This window comes from Musca autumnalis, unplaced genomic scaffold (assembly GCF_047663935.1).
Source record: "Musca autumnalis isolate F117 unplaced genomic scaffold, ASM4766393v1 scaffold_5, whole genome shotgun sequence".
NCBI classification, from domain to species: domain Eukaryota; kingdom Metazoa; phylum Arthropoda; class Insecta; order Diptera; family Muscidae; genus Musca; species Musca autumnalis.
Window position 1 is genome coordinate 184932193 of NW_027412088.1, and position 21238 is coordinate 184953430.

General features: G+C 36.6%; 1 protein-coding gene across 5 annotated transcripts in view; it reads right to left on the reverse strand.

The window, feature by feature from the left end:
* Pgant9 (polypeptide N-acetylgalactosaminyltransferase 9) overlaps positions 1-21238 on the reverse strand; it is a 423799-nt gene that overhangs the window by 67975 nt on the left and 334586 nt on the right. For all 5 annotated transcript variants that reach the window (XM_073956150.1, XM_073956151.1, XM_073956149.1 and 2 more), the window contains one exon: positions 1167-1385. In XM_073956150.1, the coding sequence (XP_073812251.1) occupies positions 1167-1385 (219 nt within the window). The remainder of the gene's footprint in view (positions 1-1166; positions 1386-21238) is intronic.

Here is a 21238-nt window from a genome sequence, read left to right on the forward strand (position 1 = left end):
TCGACGCCCTTCCGGTCGTTCATAAAGACGCCCTTTAGGTCGTCTATACAGACGCCCTTCCGGTCGTATATAAAGACGCCCTTCCGGTCGTATATAAAGACGCCCTTTAGGTCGTATATAAAGACGCCCTTTAGGTCGTCTGTAAAGACGTCCTTTAAGTCGTCTATAAAGACGTCCTTTAGGTCGACGCCCTCTAGGTCGTTCATAAAGACGCCCTCTAGGTCGTCTATACAGACGCCCTTCCGGTCGTATATAAAGACGCCATTTAGGTCGTCTATAAAGACGCCCTTTAGGTCGTTTATCAACGTCTTAGTAGCACCAGAGGACCTGTTTCAGATCGTCAAATTTTCCCCCATTCTTCTAACAGCAAATCTGCATATAATTTTCTCCACACCTTATCGCACCCATCCTCGTCTTTGTATCACAGATTGTTCGCCCAGCTGTCATGACAGGCTAGGATTTTTAATCAGTTTTTTATTCGGGGTTTGTTTCACAGTTCTTCTCTTCAACATTACTGGTCGGCTGTCTATGTTTGCTTTCCATAACACACACAATTTCGTTATGTTTCGTTGTTTTTCAAAGTGTCCAGCACAGAGGTAGAGGAGGAGCAGCAGCAGCAATAGCAGCAATGGTAGCAATGGTGGTTAAGCTCAGTGGTTTTCTAGGGACTAGAATTGGTTTTGCATTGCATACATTGTTTACATTGTGGTCCTGGTAATTTTCTCTGGTCTCCTGTGACTGAGTGAAAGTTGGGCATGACAAAATACACATGTCCGATGAATGCAAGAATGTGAGGCGGGTTTTAAATTTTGGAATTTTTATTGCAAATGTGGTGGGGTAACTGTTGTTTTTCATTTCCCCACCGTTAGAGAGCACCATTGGCCGCAAGAGGAATATGATTTCAGGCTGGATTGCTTTCCAGCAATTACTATTGTGGAAAGAGAAGCGAAGGGGAGTGGGTTTAAAGTATGAAGTGGAAATGAGATGTAAAAAAGAAAACTTAGTGAAGTGTAGTGATATTCCCCCTTCCTTTGGGGACTATTTTAAAGCACAAGTTTTATTGAAATTAATTATGAAAACAAAATTAGAAAATAAAAACTGGACACTAGGGGAATGGGGGCAAGTGATTTCATAGCTTAATAAAATTAAAATATTCCTGCACTTACCTTATATGGTGACCGTTTCCTGAAAATGTGGCCAACATGTGAACAGGGTACAATTTCCAAAGTTCCGCCGCACATCCATGTCTTGAAAGACAATTCCAAATTTTCACCACCCCAAATATCAAAGCCCGAATCATAGGTGCCCAACAATTCAAAGAATTTACGATCAATGGAAAACAAGCCACCGGCCATGGTGGGTGAGTACACCGGTTCGGCAGAGTTCTGTAAAGAAAAACAAAAGAAAAAACCGTAAACAAATGTGTTAAAACAATAAAAACAAGAAAGTTAATCAATTATCAGGAAACGTGAGGTATCATCATTTTCTCATTCTCACATTACTTGGCCATTTTTTGGAAAAAACAAAGAGAAATACAAAAACCATTCCCCAACCCAGTTAAGACAAATTGTTTTGACTAATGCCTAATGGCTTGGGCAGAAAAGACAGCCAACCAACCATATGTGTGCGGACTATTCTGTGAGTGTGTGTTTGTGGTTTGGCAGCACTACAACATGGCCTGTATTGTTTATGTTCTTGCCACTATTTTTCATTTTCGCCACCATTTATTTCAGGCTCTTGGGTTTTGTTTGGGTTGTTTTCTCTATTCATTCTCCTATTTGGCCCACGATTCCATTTCATGTGCCATTCTATGCCACAAATGGCACCATGAAAAAAAAAGAACTGGAAGAAATAAATGGAGGGAAACATTTAAAAAGGAAATGAACAGCATTCAAAAAGTAACATTGCTAAATTTACTGAGACATCGTGTTAGAATGTATCCAGGCAAAAATAACAAGGATATGCATGAACACAAAAGGATGCTGTTTTTTTTTTGGTTAAATGCTGAACTGTGGGGATGTAGGTAGGTATGTTGTAGTTAAAGTAAATGGAGGGATTTTTAAAGTAACACAAATTGGAGATATTAAGGTGAAGTGGGTTATTAGATTTACGAATTTTGTACTTGGGGATGTCTATAAAAACGGTCTGGTGGGCGTCTAAAAAGATTTCCTTGTGGACGTCTAAAAGTGTGTCCTTGTGGTCGTATAAAAATACGTCTTTCTTCGCGTATATAAAGACGTCCTTGGGGACGTCAAAAACTACATCCTCGCGTCAACAACAACGCTTTCCTGGACGTTTATAGAGACCACATCTGGACTATTTTAATACCCTATTGTGGGTGTTTATAAAGTTGCCATTTAAGTCGTTTATTTAGACGCCCTTGTGAACATCAATAAAAAAGCCCTTCCGGACGTCCATAAAGACGCTCATGCGGATGTCGATAAAGACGCCCTTAAGCTGAAAACACATACAACGTTTGAGTAAAGTTTTGCGTTGGGCGTTGACAAAAAACAACAACAACAGGGCGACGCCGACACCAATATCCGGCGTTGATGTGTTTGCCGGCATATATTTCAAATGAATTTGAATTTTTCGGCATCATGCCCAACAGTGTAAAAACGGCCAAAACGACTCAAAACTTTACCCAGCTTTATGGACGTCTCTGAAGACCTCTGTGTTGTTAACGTCTATATAAAGCAGCCCTTGTGAACGTCCATAAAAACACCCCTCGTGTTGTCTTTGGACGTCTATAAACAGACAATTGTGGACATCTATTATAACGCCGTTATGGACGTCTAAAAAGACGCCTTAACCGACATCCATGCGGTCGTCTGTAAAGACCACCATGTGGGCGTCTTTGAAGACACCTTAAAGGTCGTCTATAAAGTCGCCCTTGCGGGTGTTTGTAGAAACGCCCTTCAGGTTTTCATTTGTCTGTGGAAGACCTCAAAAGATCTTCTATTGTCTATATGAGTCTCATGATGTCTTCTTGTCTATGGAAGACCTCTAGAGGTATTTTCTTGTCTAAAGAAGACCGCAAGAAGATTTTTATTGTCTATGGAAATCCACAAGATGTCTCCTCTTCTTTATAGGAGACCTCAAGATGTCTCCTCTTCTCTATAGAAGACCTAAAGAGGTATTTTCTTTGTCTATAGAAGACCTGAGGAGGTCTTTTCGTGTCTATGCAAGACCTAACAAGGTCTGTACTTGTCTATAGAAGACCTTAATAGATCTTCTCTTGTCGATAGAAGCGCTCAAGAGGTCATTCTATGTCTAGGTCTTCATTGCCTAAAAAAAATCTAAAGAAGTTTTTCCTTGTCCATGGAAGATCTCAAGATATCTGAAAGATCTTTCCTTGCCTAAAGAAGGCCCGAAGAGGTCTTCTCTTGTCTATAGAAGCGAATTTTTGCCTACGGTTGAAAACTAGAGGCCTCCCTCTTCTCTTTTCTATAGGAGGCCTAATTAGGTCTTTCAATGTCGATGGAAGTCACCAAGAGGTCTTTTGCTGTCTACAGAAGACCTCAAGAGGTCTTCTCTTGCCTATGGAAGACTTTAAATAGTATCCTCTTTTTCTGTGGAAGATTTTAAGCGGACTTTTCTTGTTTGTAAAAGACCTCAATAGGTATTATCTTGCCTATAGAAGACCTCAAGAGGTTTTCTCTTGTATATAGAAGACTTCAAGAGGTCTTATCTTGTCTATAGAAGACCTCAAGAGGTCCTATCTTGACCTCAAGAGGTCCTATCTTGTGTACAGAAGACTTCAGAAGGTCTTCTTTTGTCTACAGGCCTTATGGAAGACCTTAGGCCTTATCTTGCCTACAGAAGACTTCAAGAGGTCTTATCTTGTCTATAGGAGGCCTCAAGAGGTCTTCTCTTGTCCATAGAAATCCCCAAGTGGTCTTATTTTGTCTATAGAAGACCTCAAAAGGTATTCTCTTGTATGTAGAAGACCTCACGAGGTCTTATCTTGTCTTTAGAAGACCTCAAGAGGTATTTTCTTGTCTATAGAAGACCTCAAGAGGTCTTCTCTTGTCTGTAGAAGACCTCAATAGGTTTTTTCTTGTCTATAGAAGACCTTATGATGTCTTCTATTGTGTATGGAAGACCTCATGAGGACTTTTCTTGTCTATAGAAGACCTGAAGGGGTCTTCTCTTGTCCATAGAAATCCCTAAGTGCTCTTCTCTTGCCTATAGAAGACCTCAAAAGGTCTTCTCTTGTATATGGAAGACCTCAAGAGGTCTTATCTTGTCTATAGAAGACCTCAATAGGTCTTCTATTGTCTACAGAAGACCTCAAGATACCTTCTCTTTTTATATAAGACCTCAAGAGATCTTCTCTTGTCTGTAGAAGACCTCAAGAGGTCTTATCTTGTCTTTAGAAGACCTCAAGAGGTCTTTTCTTGTCTATAGAAGACCTCAAGAGGTCTTCTCTTGTCTGTAGAAGACCTCAATAGGTTTTTTCTTGTCTATAGAAGACCTTATGATGTCTTCTATTGTCTATGGAAGACCTTATGAGGACTTTTCTTGCCTATAGAATACCTGAAGGGGTCTTCTCTTGTCCATAAAAATCCCTAAGTGCTCTTCTCTTGCCTATAGAAGACCTCAAAAGGTCTTCTCTTGTATATAGAAGACCTCAAGAGGTCTTATCTTGTCTTCTATTGTCTACAGAAGACCTCAAAATACCTTCTCTTTTTATATAAGACCTCAAGAGATCTTCTCTTGACTGCAGAAGACCTCAAGAGGTCTTATCTTGTCTTTAGAAGACCTCAAGAGGTCTTTTCTTGTCTGTAGAAGACCTCAATAGCTTTTTTCTTGTCTATAGAAGACCTTATGATGTCTTCTATTGTCTATGGAAGACCTCATGAGGACTTTTCTTGTCTATAGAAGACCTGAAGGGGTCTTCTCTTGTCCATAGAAATCCCTAAGTGCTCTTCTCTTGCCTATAGAAGACCTCAAAAGGTCTTCTCTTGAATATAGAAGACCTCAAGAGGTCTTATCTTGTCTATAGAAGACCTCAATAGGTCTTCTGTTGTCTACAGAAGACCTCAAGATATCTTCTCTTTTTATAGAAGACCTCAAGAGATCTTCTCTTGTCTGTAGAAGACCTCAAGAGGTTTTTTCTTGTCTATAGAAGACCTTATGATGTCTTCTATTGTCTATGGAAGACCTCATGAGGACTTTTCTTGTCTATAGAAGACCTGAAGGGGTCTTCTCTTTTCCATAGAAATCCCCAAGTGGTCTTCTCTTACCTATAGAAGACCTCAAAAGGTCTTCTCTTGTATATAGAAGACCTCAAGAGTTCTTATCTTGCCTATAGAAGACCCCAAAAGGTCTTCTCTTGTATATAGAAGACCTCAAGAGGTCTTATCTTGTCTTTAGAAGACCTCAAGATACCTTCTCTTGTCTATAGAAGACCTCCAGAGATATCCTCTTGTCTATAGAAGTCCTCAAAAGGCATTCTCTTGTATATAGAAGTCCACATGAGGTCTTATGTTGTCAATAGAAATCCTCAAGTGGTCTTTTGTTGTCTATAGCAGACCTTAAGAGGTCTTTACTTGTTTGTAGAAGATCTCAAGAGGTTTTATCATGCCTATAGGAAATCTCAAGATGTCTTCTCTTCTCTAGGAGGACGCTCTTGTCTTTTGAATACTCCAGAATTTCTTCCCTTGTCTGTAAAAGACCTCAAGAGGTCTCTATAGGCCTATAGAAGCTCTTAAGAAGTATTTCCTTAGATAAAGAACAGACGTTTTTTTTCCTTGTCTGTAGAAGACCTCAGGATTTCTTCCTTTATCTGTAGAATACCTCCAGAGGTTTTCCTAGAAGATCTCAGGTGGTCTTTCCTTGTTAACGGAAGACACCAAGAAATGTTTTAGGTCCCCTTTTGGGTCGTATATAAAATGCTCCTATGTCGTCTATTAAGACGACAGTATGGTCGCCTGCGAAGACTCCCTGTTGGTCGTCTGTAAAGAAACTTTCGTATCGTCTCTATATACCCTTTGGTTCATTCAACTTACTATCCCCATTTCCCTTGCCTTTTAGTTTCCCTAACGAAAACCAGGATAAATAAATAAATATTCAAAATTCCACTGACATCCATCCTGACACACACACTCACCACTTTCGGGTATTTCATTAAGAGATGTACTACGGCCCGTCAACAACAGCAATAAAATGCTACTCAGAAAAGACACTCTGGAAGATGAATAGATATTTAGTTGGTTGGTTGGTCGGGCTTAAAATGGCAAACTAACTGTAAAATACTGTTAGTGAAATGTGATGCCTTTTAAGGGCATTCTTTGATGTTACTCCTGGTCGTGAGGTAAGGATCCTTTTCAAATGAAAGAAACTATTTTGGTTTTGAATGGTTTGTGGTCGAAACCTGTTTGGTAACAAGGATGATGCTTTCTTTTAGCCATTTATAGGAGGGAAGTGAATTGATAAAATATGTTTTGCCTGAATGCATTTGGAGATGCACTTCGTTTATTTCTGTGTTAACAAAATGCTGAAAATTAATCTGCAGCTGGTTAAGAGTGAGCTGTAATGCATTTGTGGGGTAAAAACATTTTAGGATTTTTGTATTTTTACAAAAATTGTTTATTTTATTTAGAAATAAAAATAGGTCAAATAATTGTTAAGTAAATATGGCTTCTACACAAATAATGCAGACCATAAATCAGGGTCGATTAGGTGATGAAAATTAAATATTTTAGGATAAATATTTTTCAAACATGAATTTAATAATATTTCACATTGACTTTGAGAAGTCAAGGAGACGAATCTTTGCTATTCTGCATGAATAATGTGGAATCCGGAGTGTAGTCTCCTCTGCCTTTTTTGCGGTTTAAAGTCGAGGGAAAATATCCTTAAATTACATTTGAATACAATAAACTCATAAGATCTCTCAATCCTACATTACTGACGCCTTGAGTCAATCTCTTGTGACTTATAAGTTTTCAAACCTTTTCTTTTCTCATTCAAAATTCCAATACAATTTTCATTTCATATTCCCATTTAATTGTAATGTAATAAAATAACAATAACAAAGAGACAGAGAGAAAATCTTCTTCATCCTAGCTAACAGGCATAACAATTGAATGAATCTTTCAATTGATTTATGACTAATGGATTTTTGTAATATCCATAGCCTTAAGGCAGCAAAGCCATGCTATGACCGATAAAGTACTTTGTCGCTTATCGAATGCCGAAGCACCTACACAGATACATTCGTACATGACAAAATCCTCATAATAATATTCCATTAAATGGTATTAGGTTGGGAGAAACGTGAGGATGATGATGGCAGGTTCCTGGACTAGGAATATGAGGAACGTGTAAATGACAGCCATTGGGCCTAGGTAGTTAGCATGGTGGCATTCTTCTTTATATACAGCCTTAACAACAATCTCATCTCAACTCAGCCATATAATGGGAACGAAGAAGAATCAGAAGCATTAGTAGAAGAGATAATGGTGATAACAGTTATGCTTAATATCACTACAATAACTAGGATGATTATAGTAATTATTCCTAATGATTATGACCACATAGTACATATTAGTTGTCGACGTCGTTCAAACATTACTTGTTGGAAATCATAGGCATCAGCAGCATCATCATCTTTAGATGTGGTTGTCGTGTGAGTGTGTGTGTCTTTGAAGGACCAGAGATCCATTTAAGTCTATCTCTCCCTCTTTACACACTTTAGTTTCATTTGAAGCATTTCATAATGGAAATATTACAGTTTTTTTATTTTCCGAATCCCGTTTTTTGTCAGCATGAGCATTTACTTAAAGGCAATAATATTCATGTGAAATTTTAAAGTAAAGACCTGTGGATGAGTGAAATCAGAAATAATCCTTATGGGCTATGACGAGTATGAGAATTTACTTAATGGCAATAATATTCATGTGGGATTTTAAAGTAAAGACCTGAGGATGAGTGAAATCAGAAATAATCCTTATGGTCTATGACGAGGAAAAGTAGCTTTAGCTTGCCGGAACAAGTGTTGGATTCCAACAATATTGGATACGGTATTTATATATTTGATCTAATTTTCTCAAGGAAGTCTACTTTTCGTCCATAAAGACATCCTTAAGGACGACTTGAAAGATGCGCTTTAAATCGATTGTATATACGTCCTTTAGATCGCCCGTATCGAAATCTTTTTAGTTTTCCATAAAGGCGTCAATTTAGTCACCTATGAGACGCCCTTTATATCGTCTATAAAATCTCCTACCTCCAGGTAGTCTATTGAAGTTCTCCAGGTAGTCTATAAAGATGTCATACAGGTAGTCTACAAAGACGTCCTTCAGGTAGCGAATTGGGTAATCAACTCTGAAGGTGTGCTTCACAGATCTTTTACGTTCTTGTCGGTGACACTTTCACACAAAAATAGGTTGCCGCTCACCGCTACCAGCACAGAGCAAGCTAGCTCCATGTAATCGTAGTGATTAGACTGCTTTATTAGTGTAAAACTTGTGTTACATTAACCCAATTCACTAATCGTGTCTAGCTTAAAACGCACTGGGCGATTTCTCTGGAATTAAAACTGGTAGTAGTGTCAACTATGACGTCTGATCGGAGACTGTTTTCTGGTGATAGATAGACCTCATCCCCCTGCTAAGAGGGAAGTGAAATCCAAAGAGTGGATCTGCGAGATAGACCTGGAATCTCTGTTTGGTAGGAGGAAAAATATAACCCAAAAAACTGAGAATAACCTTGCGCACTACAAGTCATTTGTAAAGAAGCGCTACAGGTAGTTTTTAAAGAAGCCTCACAGGTAATTCATAAAGACGCACTTCAGGTAACCAATAAAAATTATCTTCAGGTAGAAAGTAGTCTATAAAGACGCTCTACAGGTAGTTTATAAATAAGACACCCTTCGGGTCATTTGAAAAGAATCTCTACAGGTAGTTTGTAAAGCAGGTAATCGATAAAAACTATATTCAGGTAGAAGGTACTCTATAGAAATGATACGCAGGTAGCTTGTAAATAAAACACTTTTCAGGTCGTTCTTAAGGAAGTCTTTCCTAACCTATAAAGACATTCTTCAGGTAGTCTATAGAGACGGCCTTTAGTTGGACGACCTGGGTTATTAGAGTTTTGGAAATTTGAAGGTCCTTATGTCGTGAAGTATGAAATTCCTTAAATTTAAAAAGAAACGACCAGAGACTGGACCACTAACTGTATTCATTTGGATATTTTTGACGCTGATACCAGATTTATGAATTTTATGAGTGAGTTACTAGAAGGAGAGAATCCAATGTACCAAATCTTCGAACCCATTCTAAAGCTGCTAAATCCCAGACGATGGACGGATATAACTAAATGGAAATGAATTGAATAAGTCCACGCATAAAGATGGTCCGTTATGCGAATTGAAGATATCAATGTTGTATGAGACGCCCTTTATATAGTCTACAAAACCTCCTATAAACAACCCCTACAGTATGTAAAGTACCCCTCCAGGTAGTCTATAAAGAAGTCCTCCAGGTAGTCTACAAAGACGCCCTTCAGTTAGCGAAATGGGTAATCAACTCCACACACCTTCACAGATATTTTACGTTGTTGTCGGTAACACTTTCACACAAAAATAGCTTGCCATTCACCAGCTCCAGAGTGGAAGAGATTCATAAGCCCCGCTCCCAGCCGTGAGAAAGCTAGTACCATGTAAACGTATCGATTAGACTACTTTATCAGTGTAAAACTTGTGTTAAATTAACCCAATTATCTAATCGTGTCGAACTTAAAACACACTGGGCAACCAGTCCCGATTTGTGTGGAATTAAAACTAGCAGTAGAGTCAACTACCACGTCCTACCGGAGAATTTTTTCTGGTGATAGATATATTTCATCCCCCTTCAAAGAGGAAAGTGAAACCCATACACTGGGCCTTCAAATTGGGTCCAGCGAACTAGACCTGGAATCTCAGCAGAGGAAGGTCATGGCCCACGCATGACATCGCTGCTCCCGTGCAATGTTACAACATGATTTGAGTCGTCCAGGCGAGAAACTTGTAAACCTCTTAACGACACGTCCCGTCTACTTTTGCAAAAACCCATGCTATAGTAAGAATAGTATTTTTCGGAAGAAAAATAAATTCAGCAACGTCTGACTCACAGAGGGCGGCTTGTTGGTCTGAGTCTGACTCCAGGAGGGGTGGCAACAACACATATTTTTTGTTCTTATGGGCATTAAGATCGAGACCAGTAAGATTTTAATTATGGCATACTGAAAAACACATCACTTTATATTTACAAATCCATTGGGTTGACATTTGTTGTATTCTGGAACTTGAGTAAGTGGAGCGAAATCCTACGGAAATGGATTTTAGGTTAATAAAGTCTTGAAGATTGATCTCAGTACTGTCGACACCAAGGTGGATCTGAAGGTCCTGGCTTGCCGGGTTTATACGGGTCTGGCTCTGAACACGGATTCTCATAAGATTGCTGCTTCAACCCTTGCATGGCTTCCCTGCTTGCATAACATAACCATGGCACAGCAAAATGTAACTTCACATCGGATTGTGATGACACAACGATTTTAAATTTGGACCCTATTATAATGAACACCAACATTGTAAACGATAAAGTAGGACAAGGAGCGAACAACCATTTCAAAATCAGCGGAATGACAAAACGTATACCGCCCTTGGTTGTAAACGCCACAGCGAGTTTGTTTCAAAAGAGAAACAACAAGGAAGAGCACAACGGAGAGTATGGAGAGAGTATCAACATATTGATCGTCTAAAACTAGAAAAAGAACCGTTAAACGCGGAAACAGGCTATGCGTGATGAACTAGATAGTAAGTGACACAAACACCTTCTACAAAGCTCTCAGGGATAATCTCATGCACATTTCGTGATAACGCCAAAAAGCTCTCAAAGAAGAACTGCCTCAATTTCAGAAGGCAAAAGTGAATAATCAGTCAGCCTTCATATCCTTCATAAAGAAGCCTTTCAGGTAGGTTATAAACACGTTATACAGGTAGTTTACAAAGAAGACAATCAGGTAGTCATAAAAGAATTCCTGCAGGAGTCTAAGAAAACCAAAAGACGACGCTCAAGTCGTTTTTAAGTAGTCATCCAGGTAGTCCATAAAGACATCCTTAAGGTAGTCTACAGATACATTTCAAGTGGGAGTTTTCGAAAAAATCGAAGGCGGTTTAAAACGACCAACGACAGAGCCATTAACTGTATTTATTTTGATTTTTATAAGACACATGTCAGAGGGAAATACCAGACAAAGGTACCACAATATAACAAATATTCTAATTCGATCAACGGAACACAGTATGCGGAAGAAAAATTATAACTAAGAAAAAACTTAGAAGAACTCTAAGCTCTTCAGATCTTTTATAAAGAAGCCTTCTAGATAGTTCAGGTATTCATTAGAAACTATTTTCAGGTAGTCCATAAAGACAGCCTTCATGTCAATCATAAAGAAGCCCTTCAGGTAGTCTATAAAGAAGCCGTTCAGGTAGGTTATAAAGGCGTTCTACAGGTAGTCTATAAAGAAGTCATAAAATACTTCCTGCAGGAGTCTAAAAAAACACCCAAAAGGTCCTTCATAAATAAGCCCTGCAGGAGTCTAAAAAGACGCCGTTCAAGTCGTCTTTTAAGTAGTCATCCAGGTAGTCCATAAATACATCCTTAAGGTAGTCTACAAATACATTTTGTAGATAAGTGGGGAAGTTCCTCAATGTAAAAAACGGCTTAAAACGACCAACGACAGAGCCGTTAACTGTATTCATTTTGATATTTATGAGGCACATGTCAGAGGGAAATACCAGACAAAGGCACCACATAATAAGAAATTTAATAATTCGATCTACGATCTGGTATAACATAGACATATTATGACATGTATAGCTTATATCAAAATCAAAGATTTAAGGTTGGGAGAGAATTTTTGTAATCAGAAATACAGAGACTACATGTATTTTGGGGAGTAAGTAGATGAAGTTGGTCGATAAGAATCATATCGGTTTTGATAGAAGTTTGAAAGTAACAATACGTGGTTTGGATCGGGATTCATGTTAATTGAAAATACCAATGTCGTTATCTCTAATGGGAATGACAGGGACCGAAAAAAACGTCCTCTAAACTATGCGGTCTTTTATACAGACGGTTCTGACATGGAAGAAGCTACCGGCACTGGCGTCAATTGTGAAAGTTGGTCATGAATACTCTTACTTGTTGGCAAATACTGTAGTGTCTTCCCAGCGGAGATCGTAGCAGGCGAAATCAGAAAGGCAGCAGATTTGATAAAAAGTTTGGACGCTTAGATCTTTGAAGCGTTGACTAGCTTTGTGGAAAGCCAAATCCTAAAGTCTTTCTTGCGTTGAGAATATTCTTGGGAAATTTATCGTACCAGGACACTCTCTATTGTATAGAAAAAAGACCTTCTTCTTGTTCTTTTATAAATTTTAAGAAGACATATCTCTGTTTTTATAGGATAGGAAAGGACCATTCGCCTCTTCCACTTCTATAATATAGAGTGGTTTTCGTCATCTATAGCAGGTATCGGCATCAATACAAACGCATTGTTTGCGGCCTCACGCATACGACTCTCTCTCGCTCTCTCCACAAACAGCGTGTGTGTAAATGCATTGCTAAAATTAAAAATCATTGAAACAAGCGACAGCAGAACCTTCTTCATTGACTTCTGAAGAAAGACTGAGTGGTGGTTGTTATGTTGTTATTCCCATCAAGGGCACGTGTGCCCCTTTTTGCCGGATGCTGATCTATAGTATAGGATAAGACCTCTCTCATTCTCTTCTTCTCCTACAATGTATTGTCACACACACATATACATTGTCTTGGTTTTTTTTTCTATTAATCCTTTACAACGGGAAAGAATCCCGCTTTTTCCTTTAGAGTTATGGAATATCTCCAGAATGAGATCGATATATCAGGATAAATATGTTAGGCTTTTGCCACTTGTAGAATGTTACGGTAGTAAAAATTTTAATTAGCCACACAAGCGGAGCATTAATGGTCCAATCAAGTCCATATATTAGGAAAATGATCCTTAAACAGAAAAATGAAGCGCAAGAGCTAGTCAAATGATAATTCACGCAAAAGGACAAGGTCATACGTGGTATAGAAAACATACAACTTGTTCTATAGTATAGAAGAAGAAATCTTCTCTTATAATATAGAAGAAAACACTTGATAAAGAGGGCTTCTCCTTCTTCATGTTTACTATAAAGAATAATTCCAATCATAAAACTTTTGAGATTTCCAATTTTTCTGTATTTTTCTCTTATTTTCCATTTTGGCATCTTATTAGTCAACTCATTTTCAAAACAAACAAAAACTAAAAACTTCGTTATCCAATTTGGGCTTTAATGTTTACCCGTGACATTTTCTTTCTTGAAACAAATAAAAATTATCAATTGTTGGTCCTTTTTGAGCCTTAATCAATCACCCCAACCACCAATGAATTCAAACTGTTCACGAAGTTAATTGCAATCGTGGGGGGTGGGTCATCATTTTTGTGTAGACTTTAATTAGCTGGAAAATCCAGAACAAGAAGCAGCAGAAATAAAAGAGCAGGAATGGAGAAAATAAGGAAAAATTTCTCTTCAATCATTGTTTGCTGGACACAAATAAATCGTTTGTAATTTTAACAGAAAATTACCATTCCTTGTGGAGTGTTGACAAAAGGTTAGATCCCAGGGGAAAAGGATTTTTTTGTTAGTGCTTTTGGTTAAATCTAATCAAAAATGTATTTTGAATTACACTTGGGGAAAAAACGACGCAAATAATGAAGAATGAGGGACAGCAATGAAAATCATTTCATTGAAGGAACTTTTAATTATAAAATTTTTATTTTTTTAGTTCAATTTATTCTTTCCTTCGCAGGATGGATGGATGATTAATGAACATTAAATGGTTTCGGGAAGGAGCATCTCTCCGTTACATGTTTTATATTTTCGCATATACATTTTCCAGAGCACTCATAACGTGACTGAAATCTTGAATTTTTTACTGCATATTTAAAGGATTATGTTAAAAATACCTGGATACAAAGATTAGAGAATTCCTCGCTTCATAAAGCCATACTTCAGTGAATAAACCAAATATCCTTCAGGGATAAAACTTTTTTATAGAAGATGAAGAGGTCTTTGTCTATACTATAGAGGAAGAAGAGGTCTTTGTCTATAATATAGAAGAGGTCTTCTTCTACATTATAGAAGATGAGGTGGTCGTTGTCTGTACTGCAAAGGTATAGGTCTTTGTCTGTACTATAGAAGAGGAGCAGGTCTTTGTCTATACTATAGAGGAAGACGAGGTCTTCTTCCACATTATTATAGAAGATGAGCAGGTCGTTGTCAGTCCTGCAAAGGTATAGGTATTTGTCTATACTATATAAAAGGAAGAGGTTTTTGTCTATACTATAGAGGAAGAAGTAGAGGTCTTTGTCTATTCTATATTAACGGTGTCTTAAGATGCGCTGAGACTACTTGTCTTTTAAAAAAAATGGTCCTATTTATAGCCGTACTTCAGTGAATAAAATAAATAGCTTTTAAGGACAAAACTTCTCTATCTAAAATGAAGAGGTCTTTGTCTATACTATAGAAGAAGTAGAGGTCTTTGTCTATACTATAGAAGAAGAAGAGGTATTCTTCTACATTACAGAAGATGAGGAGGTCGTTGTCTGCACTGAAAAGGAATAGGTCTTTGTCTATACTATAGAAGAAGAAGTTGAGGTCTTTGTCTTTTCTATATTAACGGTGTCCTAAGATGCGCTGAGACGACTCGTCTTTAAAAAAAATGGTCCTATTTATAGCCGTACTTCAGTTAATAAAATAAATAGCTTTTAAGGACAAAACTTCTCTATCTAAGATGAAGAGGTCTTTGTCTGTACTATAGAAGAAGTAGAGGTCTTTTTCTATACTATATTAACGGTGTCTTAAGATGCGCTGAGAGGACTCGACTATAAAAAATAGGTCCTATATAATTGAGCTAAAGTGCATGAAGTGAATGAAATTTTGATTTTTTACTGCATATTTAAAGGATTGTGTTAGAAATAACAGGATACATTGGAAAGACTAGAGAATTCCTCAATTCATATAGCCATACTTCAGTGAATAATATAAATATCCGTTATGGATAAAACTTTCCTAAAAATATGAAGAGATCTTTGTCTATACTATAGAAGAAGAATAGGTATTCTTCTACATTATAGAAGATGAGGAGGTCGTTGTCTGCACTGAAAAGTAATAGGTCTTTGTCTACACTATAGAAAAGGAACGGGTCTTTATCTATACTATAGAAAGGGAAGAGGTCTTTGTCTATTCTATAGAAGAATATATAGAGGTCTTTGTCTATAATATATTAACGGTGTCTTAAGATGCGCTGAGAGGACTCGGCTATAAAAAATAAGTCCTAAATATCCATTAAGGATAAAACTTCTCTATAGAAGATGAACAGGTTTTTGTCTATACTATAGAGGAAGAAGAGGTCTTCTTCTACATTATAGAAGATGCGGAGATCGTTGTCTGTACTGCAAAGGAATAGGTATTTGCCTATACTATAGTAAAATATGAGGTCTTTGTCTACACTACAGAATAGGAAGTAGAGGTCTTTGTCTGCACTATATGAACGGTTTCTTAAGATGCGTTGAGAGGACTCGTCTATAAAAAAATTTGTCCTATATAATTGAGCTAAAGTGCATGAAGTGAATAAAATTTTGATTTTTAATGCATATTTAAAGGATTATGTTAGAAATAACAGGATACATTGGAAAGATTAGAGAATTCCTCAATTCATATAGCCATACTTCAGTGAATAAAATAAACATCCTTTAAGAATAAAACTTCTCTATAGAAAATAAAGAGGTTTTGTCTATACTATAGAGAAAGAAGAGGTCTTCTTCTACATTATAGAAGATGGGGAGATCGTTGTCTGTACTGCAAAGGAATAGGTATTTGTCTATACTATAGAAAAATATGAGGTCTTTGTCTAAACTACAGAATAGGAAGTAGAGGTCTTTGTCTATACTATATGAACGCTTTCTTAAGATGCGCTGAGCGGACTCGGCTTTAAAATATAGGCCCTATTTAATTGAGCTAATACACATTGACATAAGAGAAATCTCCCTTGTCCCTTCTTCGATGTTTGAGGGAACATATGTATTTTCCTATTGGTATATGACTGACCCAATTCTGATGATATCATAGTCTTTAGAGTTTACTTGCAATTTATAAATATTAATTTCAATTTCGTAGAATTATAATCAGGAGTGATGCAGAGAGAAATCCTTCACTGAAAATGCATTTCACTTTTACCAATCAAATATTATTGCTGGATATCAGGTAATGGCATTCCCTCTTACTTATTTGCATTTCGAATAACTCAATTGCCATCCACCCATCCCATACCCATACCCATTATGACATCCTTGTCAGCTACCTTTCCCATATGTAAATGTTCCAAATTGTTCTCCATACCTCAGCAATGGCAATGATGAATGGATGAATGAATAGAGCGATGGATGAATGGATGGATGGATGCATTACCAAGAAATAAAAGGCAACTGACGGCAAATGTTGCCATAAAAGTTTTAAGAAATTTCCTCAGTCTTAAGGATATTCTTGATTCTTCCTTTCCATTACTATTTTTTCTTCTTTCTTTCCTTGGTATTATGCAATAAGGATGATGATGCTGCTGATGGCATTACCGCCATCAATTCACATTTAAAAGCTTTAATGTTATGGTGTCTGATTAAGAGAGTTCAGTTGAAATGACTTTCCTCTTCCATCTACTTAGCTCATTTGCTGCTTTGGTTGTTACTGTTGTTTTTTCTTTCTTTTTCTATGTATTATTCAGAATTGCAAATTTTTTAACGCCACATTAAACATTAACTATGTGGAATATGGAGAATGTGAAAAGATTTAGAAACAAAAGGGAAATTAATTGAATTGTAAGAAAATGTCATGTTATGTAATTTAATTAGCTGGAAATTTTCTGCTCCATGGAGTTCAGGTTGTTCAAAGAAAGAGAAAAGAAGGCGTCCTAATCTACTTTATAATAATTTTCTTTTTTATTTTTATGGGATCAAATGTTCTGAGACGTAGAATAAGAAAATATTTTGATATGCTATTCCATAGAAAGCTTTCCCTTATTCTATTGCTTTTATCGGAGCAGATACCTTATTCTATTCTAATTTATTATTTTTATACAATTGTAAACTTCTTACTCTTTTATTTTTTTTTTTAAAAAGACTCAATGAAAATGGAATTGAAAAATTCTATCCTCTATTGCAAAGTTTAAAATTATTAATACTCTTTATCTACCTAACCTAAAAAATTATAAATTCGTGTCGTTATACCATCAGTCTTATAAACTAGGGAGGGCAAAATAGGACTGCTTCGAAACTTGTGTGCCTCCGCCAGTGCCAATTTTATTAATGCTACATAAAGATCGTCTGCAACTTTCCCTTTGACGATTTTGTAGATGTTATATAAACATCTATAAAATCGGCGCTGACGAAGGCACACCAGGCGAAGCAGTCCCATGTTACCCTACTTAGATTATAAATTTAGAAATTCTTTGTTCCCTGCATGTATCCTGGTATTTTTACCCTCACCTATGGTTTTAAAATTTGCAATAAAAAAATTCAAAATTCCACTTACTTTACGAGTGCTCTAGAAATACTTATATCCAAATATAAAACATGTAACATAGAGATATTACTTCCGCAAACCATTTAACATCCATTAATCATTCATTCATGCTCCGGAGAAAAGAAGAAGAAATTGAAAAAAAGAAAATATAAAATAAATGAAAATTTTATAGTCAAAAGTTCCTTTAAGTTAATGTTTTTTTTTTTCAATGACGTCCCTTATTCCTCATTATTTCCGTCGTTTTTCTCTAGTGTGATTCAAAATACATTCTTGATTAGATTTAAACAAAAACATCAAGAAAGAACTCCTTGTCCCCGGGGAATTAACCTTTTGTCAACACTCCACAAGGGATGACCATTTTCTGTTAAAATTACAAACAATTTATTTGTGTCCAGCAAACAATGATTGAAGAGGAATTTTTCCTTATTTTCTCCATTCCTGCTCTTCTTTCATATCTGTTTTTTTTTTTGTGTTCTGGATTTTCCTGCTAATTAAAGTCTACACAAAAATATTTGCCCCACCACCACGATGGCAATTAACTTTGGCGAAAGTTTAAATTCATTGGGTCAAGCAAAAATTATCATTGATGGTTGGGGTGGGGTGATTGATTAAGGCTCAAAAAGGACCAGAAATTGACAATTTTTGTTTGTTTCAGGGGAAAAAATGTCATGGGTAAACATTAAAGCCCAAATTTGTTAACGAAGTTTTCGGTTATTTGTTTGCTTTGAAAATGAGTTGACTAATGGAATGGCAAAATGGGAAATAAGAGGAAAATAGAGAAAAAACAGGAATTCAAAGTTGTATCAGAGAGAGTATCCTTTGCACTATACAAGGAAAAGAAGAGGGCTTCTTATGTACTAGGGAAAAAAGTTGTTATTTTACGCTAGAGAAGAAGAGGTGTTTGTCTATACTAAAGAAGATGAAAAGGCCTTTGTCTATATTATAGAAGAAGAAGAGGTCTTTATACATACTGTAGAAGAAATAGAGGTCTTTGTCTATACTATTGAAGATCAAGAAGAATTCTTTGGCTGTACTGTTAAAACTGAAGTGGTCTCTGTCTATACTATAGAAGAAGAAGAGATCCTTGTCTGCACTGTAGAAGAAGAAGTAGAGGTCTTTGTTTATACTGTAGAAGAGCAAGAAGAGTTCTTTGTCTGTAGTATTGAAAAAGAGGTCTTTGTCTATACTATAGAAGAAGAGGTATCCTTTGCACAGTACAACAAAAAGAAGAGGTCTTCTTCTGTACTATGGAAGAAAAGTTGTTATTTTACGCTATAGAAGAAGAGGTGTTTGTCTATACTAAAGAAGATGAAGATGTCTTTGTCTATACTATAGGAGAAAAAGAGGGGTTTATCTACACTGTAGAAGAAGACGAGGTCTTTATATATACTGTAGAAGAAATAGAGGTCTTTGTCTATACTATTGAAGAGCAAGAAGAATTCTTTGAGTATACTGTTAAAAATGAAGAGGTCTTTGTCTATACTATAGAAGAAAAAGTAGAGGTCTTTGTTTATACTGTAGAAGAGCAAGAAGAATTCTTTGGCTGTACTATTGAAGAAGAGGTCTTTGTTTGTACTGTAGAAGAAAAAGTAGTTGTCTTTGTCTATACTACAGAAGAGCAGGAAGAGTTCTTTGTCTGTACTATAAAAGAAGAAGTCTTTGTCTATACTATAGAAGATCAAGAAAACTTCTTTGACTATACTATTGAAAAAGAGGTCTTTGTCTATACCATAGAAGAAGAAGAGGTCTTTGTCTACACTGTAGAAGAGCAAGAAGAGTTCATTGTCTGTACTATAATAGAAGAAGTCTTTGTCTATTCTATTGAAGAAGAAAAGATCTTTGTCTATACTCTAAAAACAGGTCTTCACCTATGCTATAGAAGATGAAGAGGTCTTTGTTTATACTATAGAAGATGAAGAGGTCTTTATCTATACTATATAAGAAGAAGAGTTCTTGGTCTATACTATAGAAGAATAGGTATTTGTCTATACTATAGAAGAGCAATAAGGGTTACTATACTATTGAAGAAGATGTAGAGGAGTTTGTATATACTATAGAAGAAAAAGTCTTCATCTATGCTATAGAAAATGAAGAGGTCTTTGTTTATACTATAAAAGATGAGGAGAAAAATAGGTATCTGTCTATACTATAGAATAAGAGGTTTTTGCCTGTACTATAGACGCTATAGAAAAATAATATGCGTTCATATATGCTATAGAAGATGAAGGGGCCTTCTTCTATTATATAGCAACATAACGGGTCTTCTTCTATAATATAGGAAAAATGGTTTTCGTCTATGCTATAGAAGATGAAGAGGTCTTTGTCTATACTATAGAAGAAGAAGAGGTCTTTGTCTACACTGTAGAAGAGCAAGAAGAGTTCATTGGCTGTACTATAAGAGAAGAGGTCTTTGTCTATACTATAGAAGAAGAGTTCGTTGTCTATACTATAGAAGAAGAGGTATTTGTCTATAGTATAGAAGAGCAAGAAGAGTTACTACTACTAGGTATATACTATAGAAGAAAATGTCTTCATCTATGCTATAGAAAATGAAAAGGTCTTTGTCTATACTATAAAAGATGAGGAGGACTTTGTCTATAATGTAGAAAAAGAGGTATTTGTCGATACTATAGAAAACGAAGAGATGTATGCCTGTACTATAGATTTTATACAAAAATAATAAGCGTTCTTATATGCTATAGAAGATGAAGAGGCCTTCGTCTATTCTATAGCAGAATAACGGGTCTTCTTCTATACTATAGGAAAAAAGAGGTTTTCATCTATCCTAAAGAAGACACCATCTTCTATACAAAGTCTGCATGGTATTTTAAAGGACAATGAATAGAATAGAAGAAGCCAGAATAAAGATAAAAGTATATACAAAATAACTCCTGAAAGTATTTTATAGATAAAAGACCTCATAACGTCTACAACACATAGACGGATAGTCCTCTAACCCGCCTGAATGTATTCAAAGGATAGAATCGAAGAAGACAGAAACCCGATTTATGTCGTTATCATAGTACAGCTTAGTCATTCAGCTTCGGGCAAGAGTTCTGTGCAGAATTGGCATTACCACTAATCTTATTTGACTTCGCAAAAGTACAAGGTTTCTGGCAAGTTCCACTGACTGAAGGGAATTTTGCTTCCTCCGTGTTGCTCTTCTAACTATCGTTTATTATGTCACTGAATCTTACGAGACATGTGGATGGACCGGTTGTGACAGTGTCGATTTCTTTGCGGCGAGCTGCAGTTTCTTAGAAAATCTTATTCATCTTACGAGCACCTGTCGTGGTTTCGGATTCCTCGACTCCTGACTTACGGTCTCTGAAGAAGGCGAAGCTTTTTGTAGTTTTGTTGAATGTTAGAGGTTTGGGAAGTCAAACAGCTGAGAACCCCAAAGAAACCGTCAAAAAGAGACTCCGTTTGCGTTGGGAGGTGAAGCTGATGTTCTCAACACTTTCTTACTTCCGACTGTTGAGGTGGAGCGGGTATCCAATGGCCATTGCATCACTCAATTTTGCTATTGTGTCATAAAATTCGAATGCGTCGTGCAACTGGAATGGGAGGTCCCACAGTTTTCACTTCCATAAAAGTCTCGAC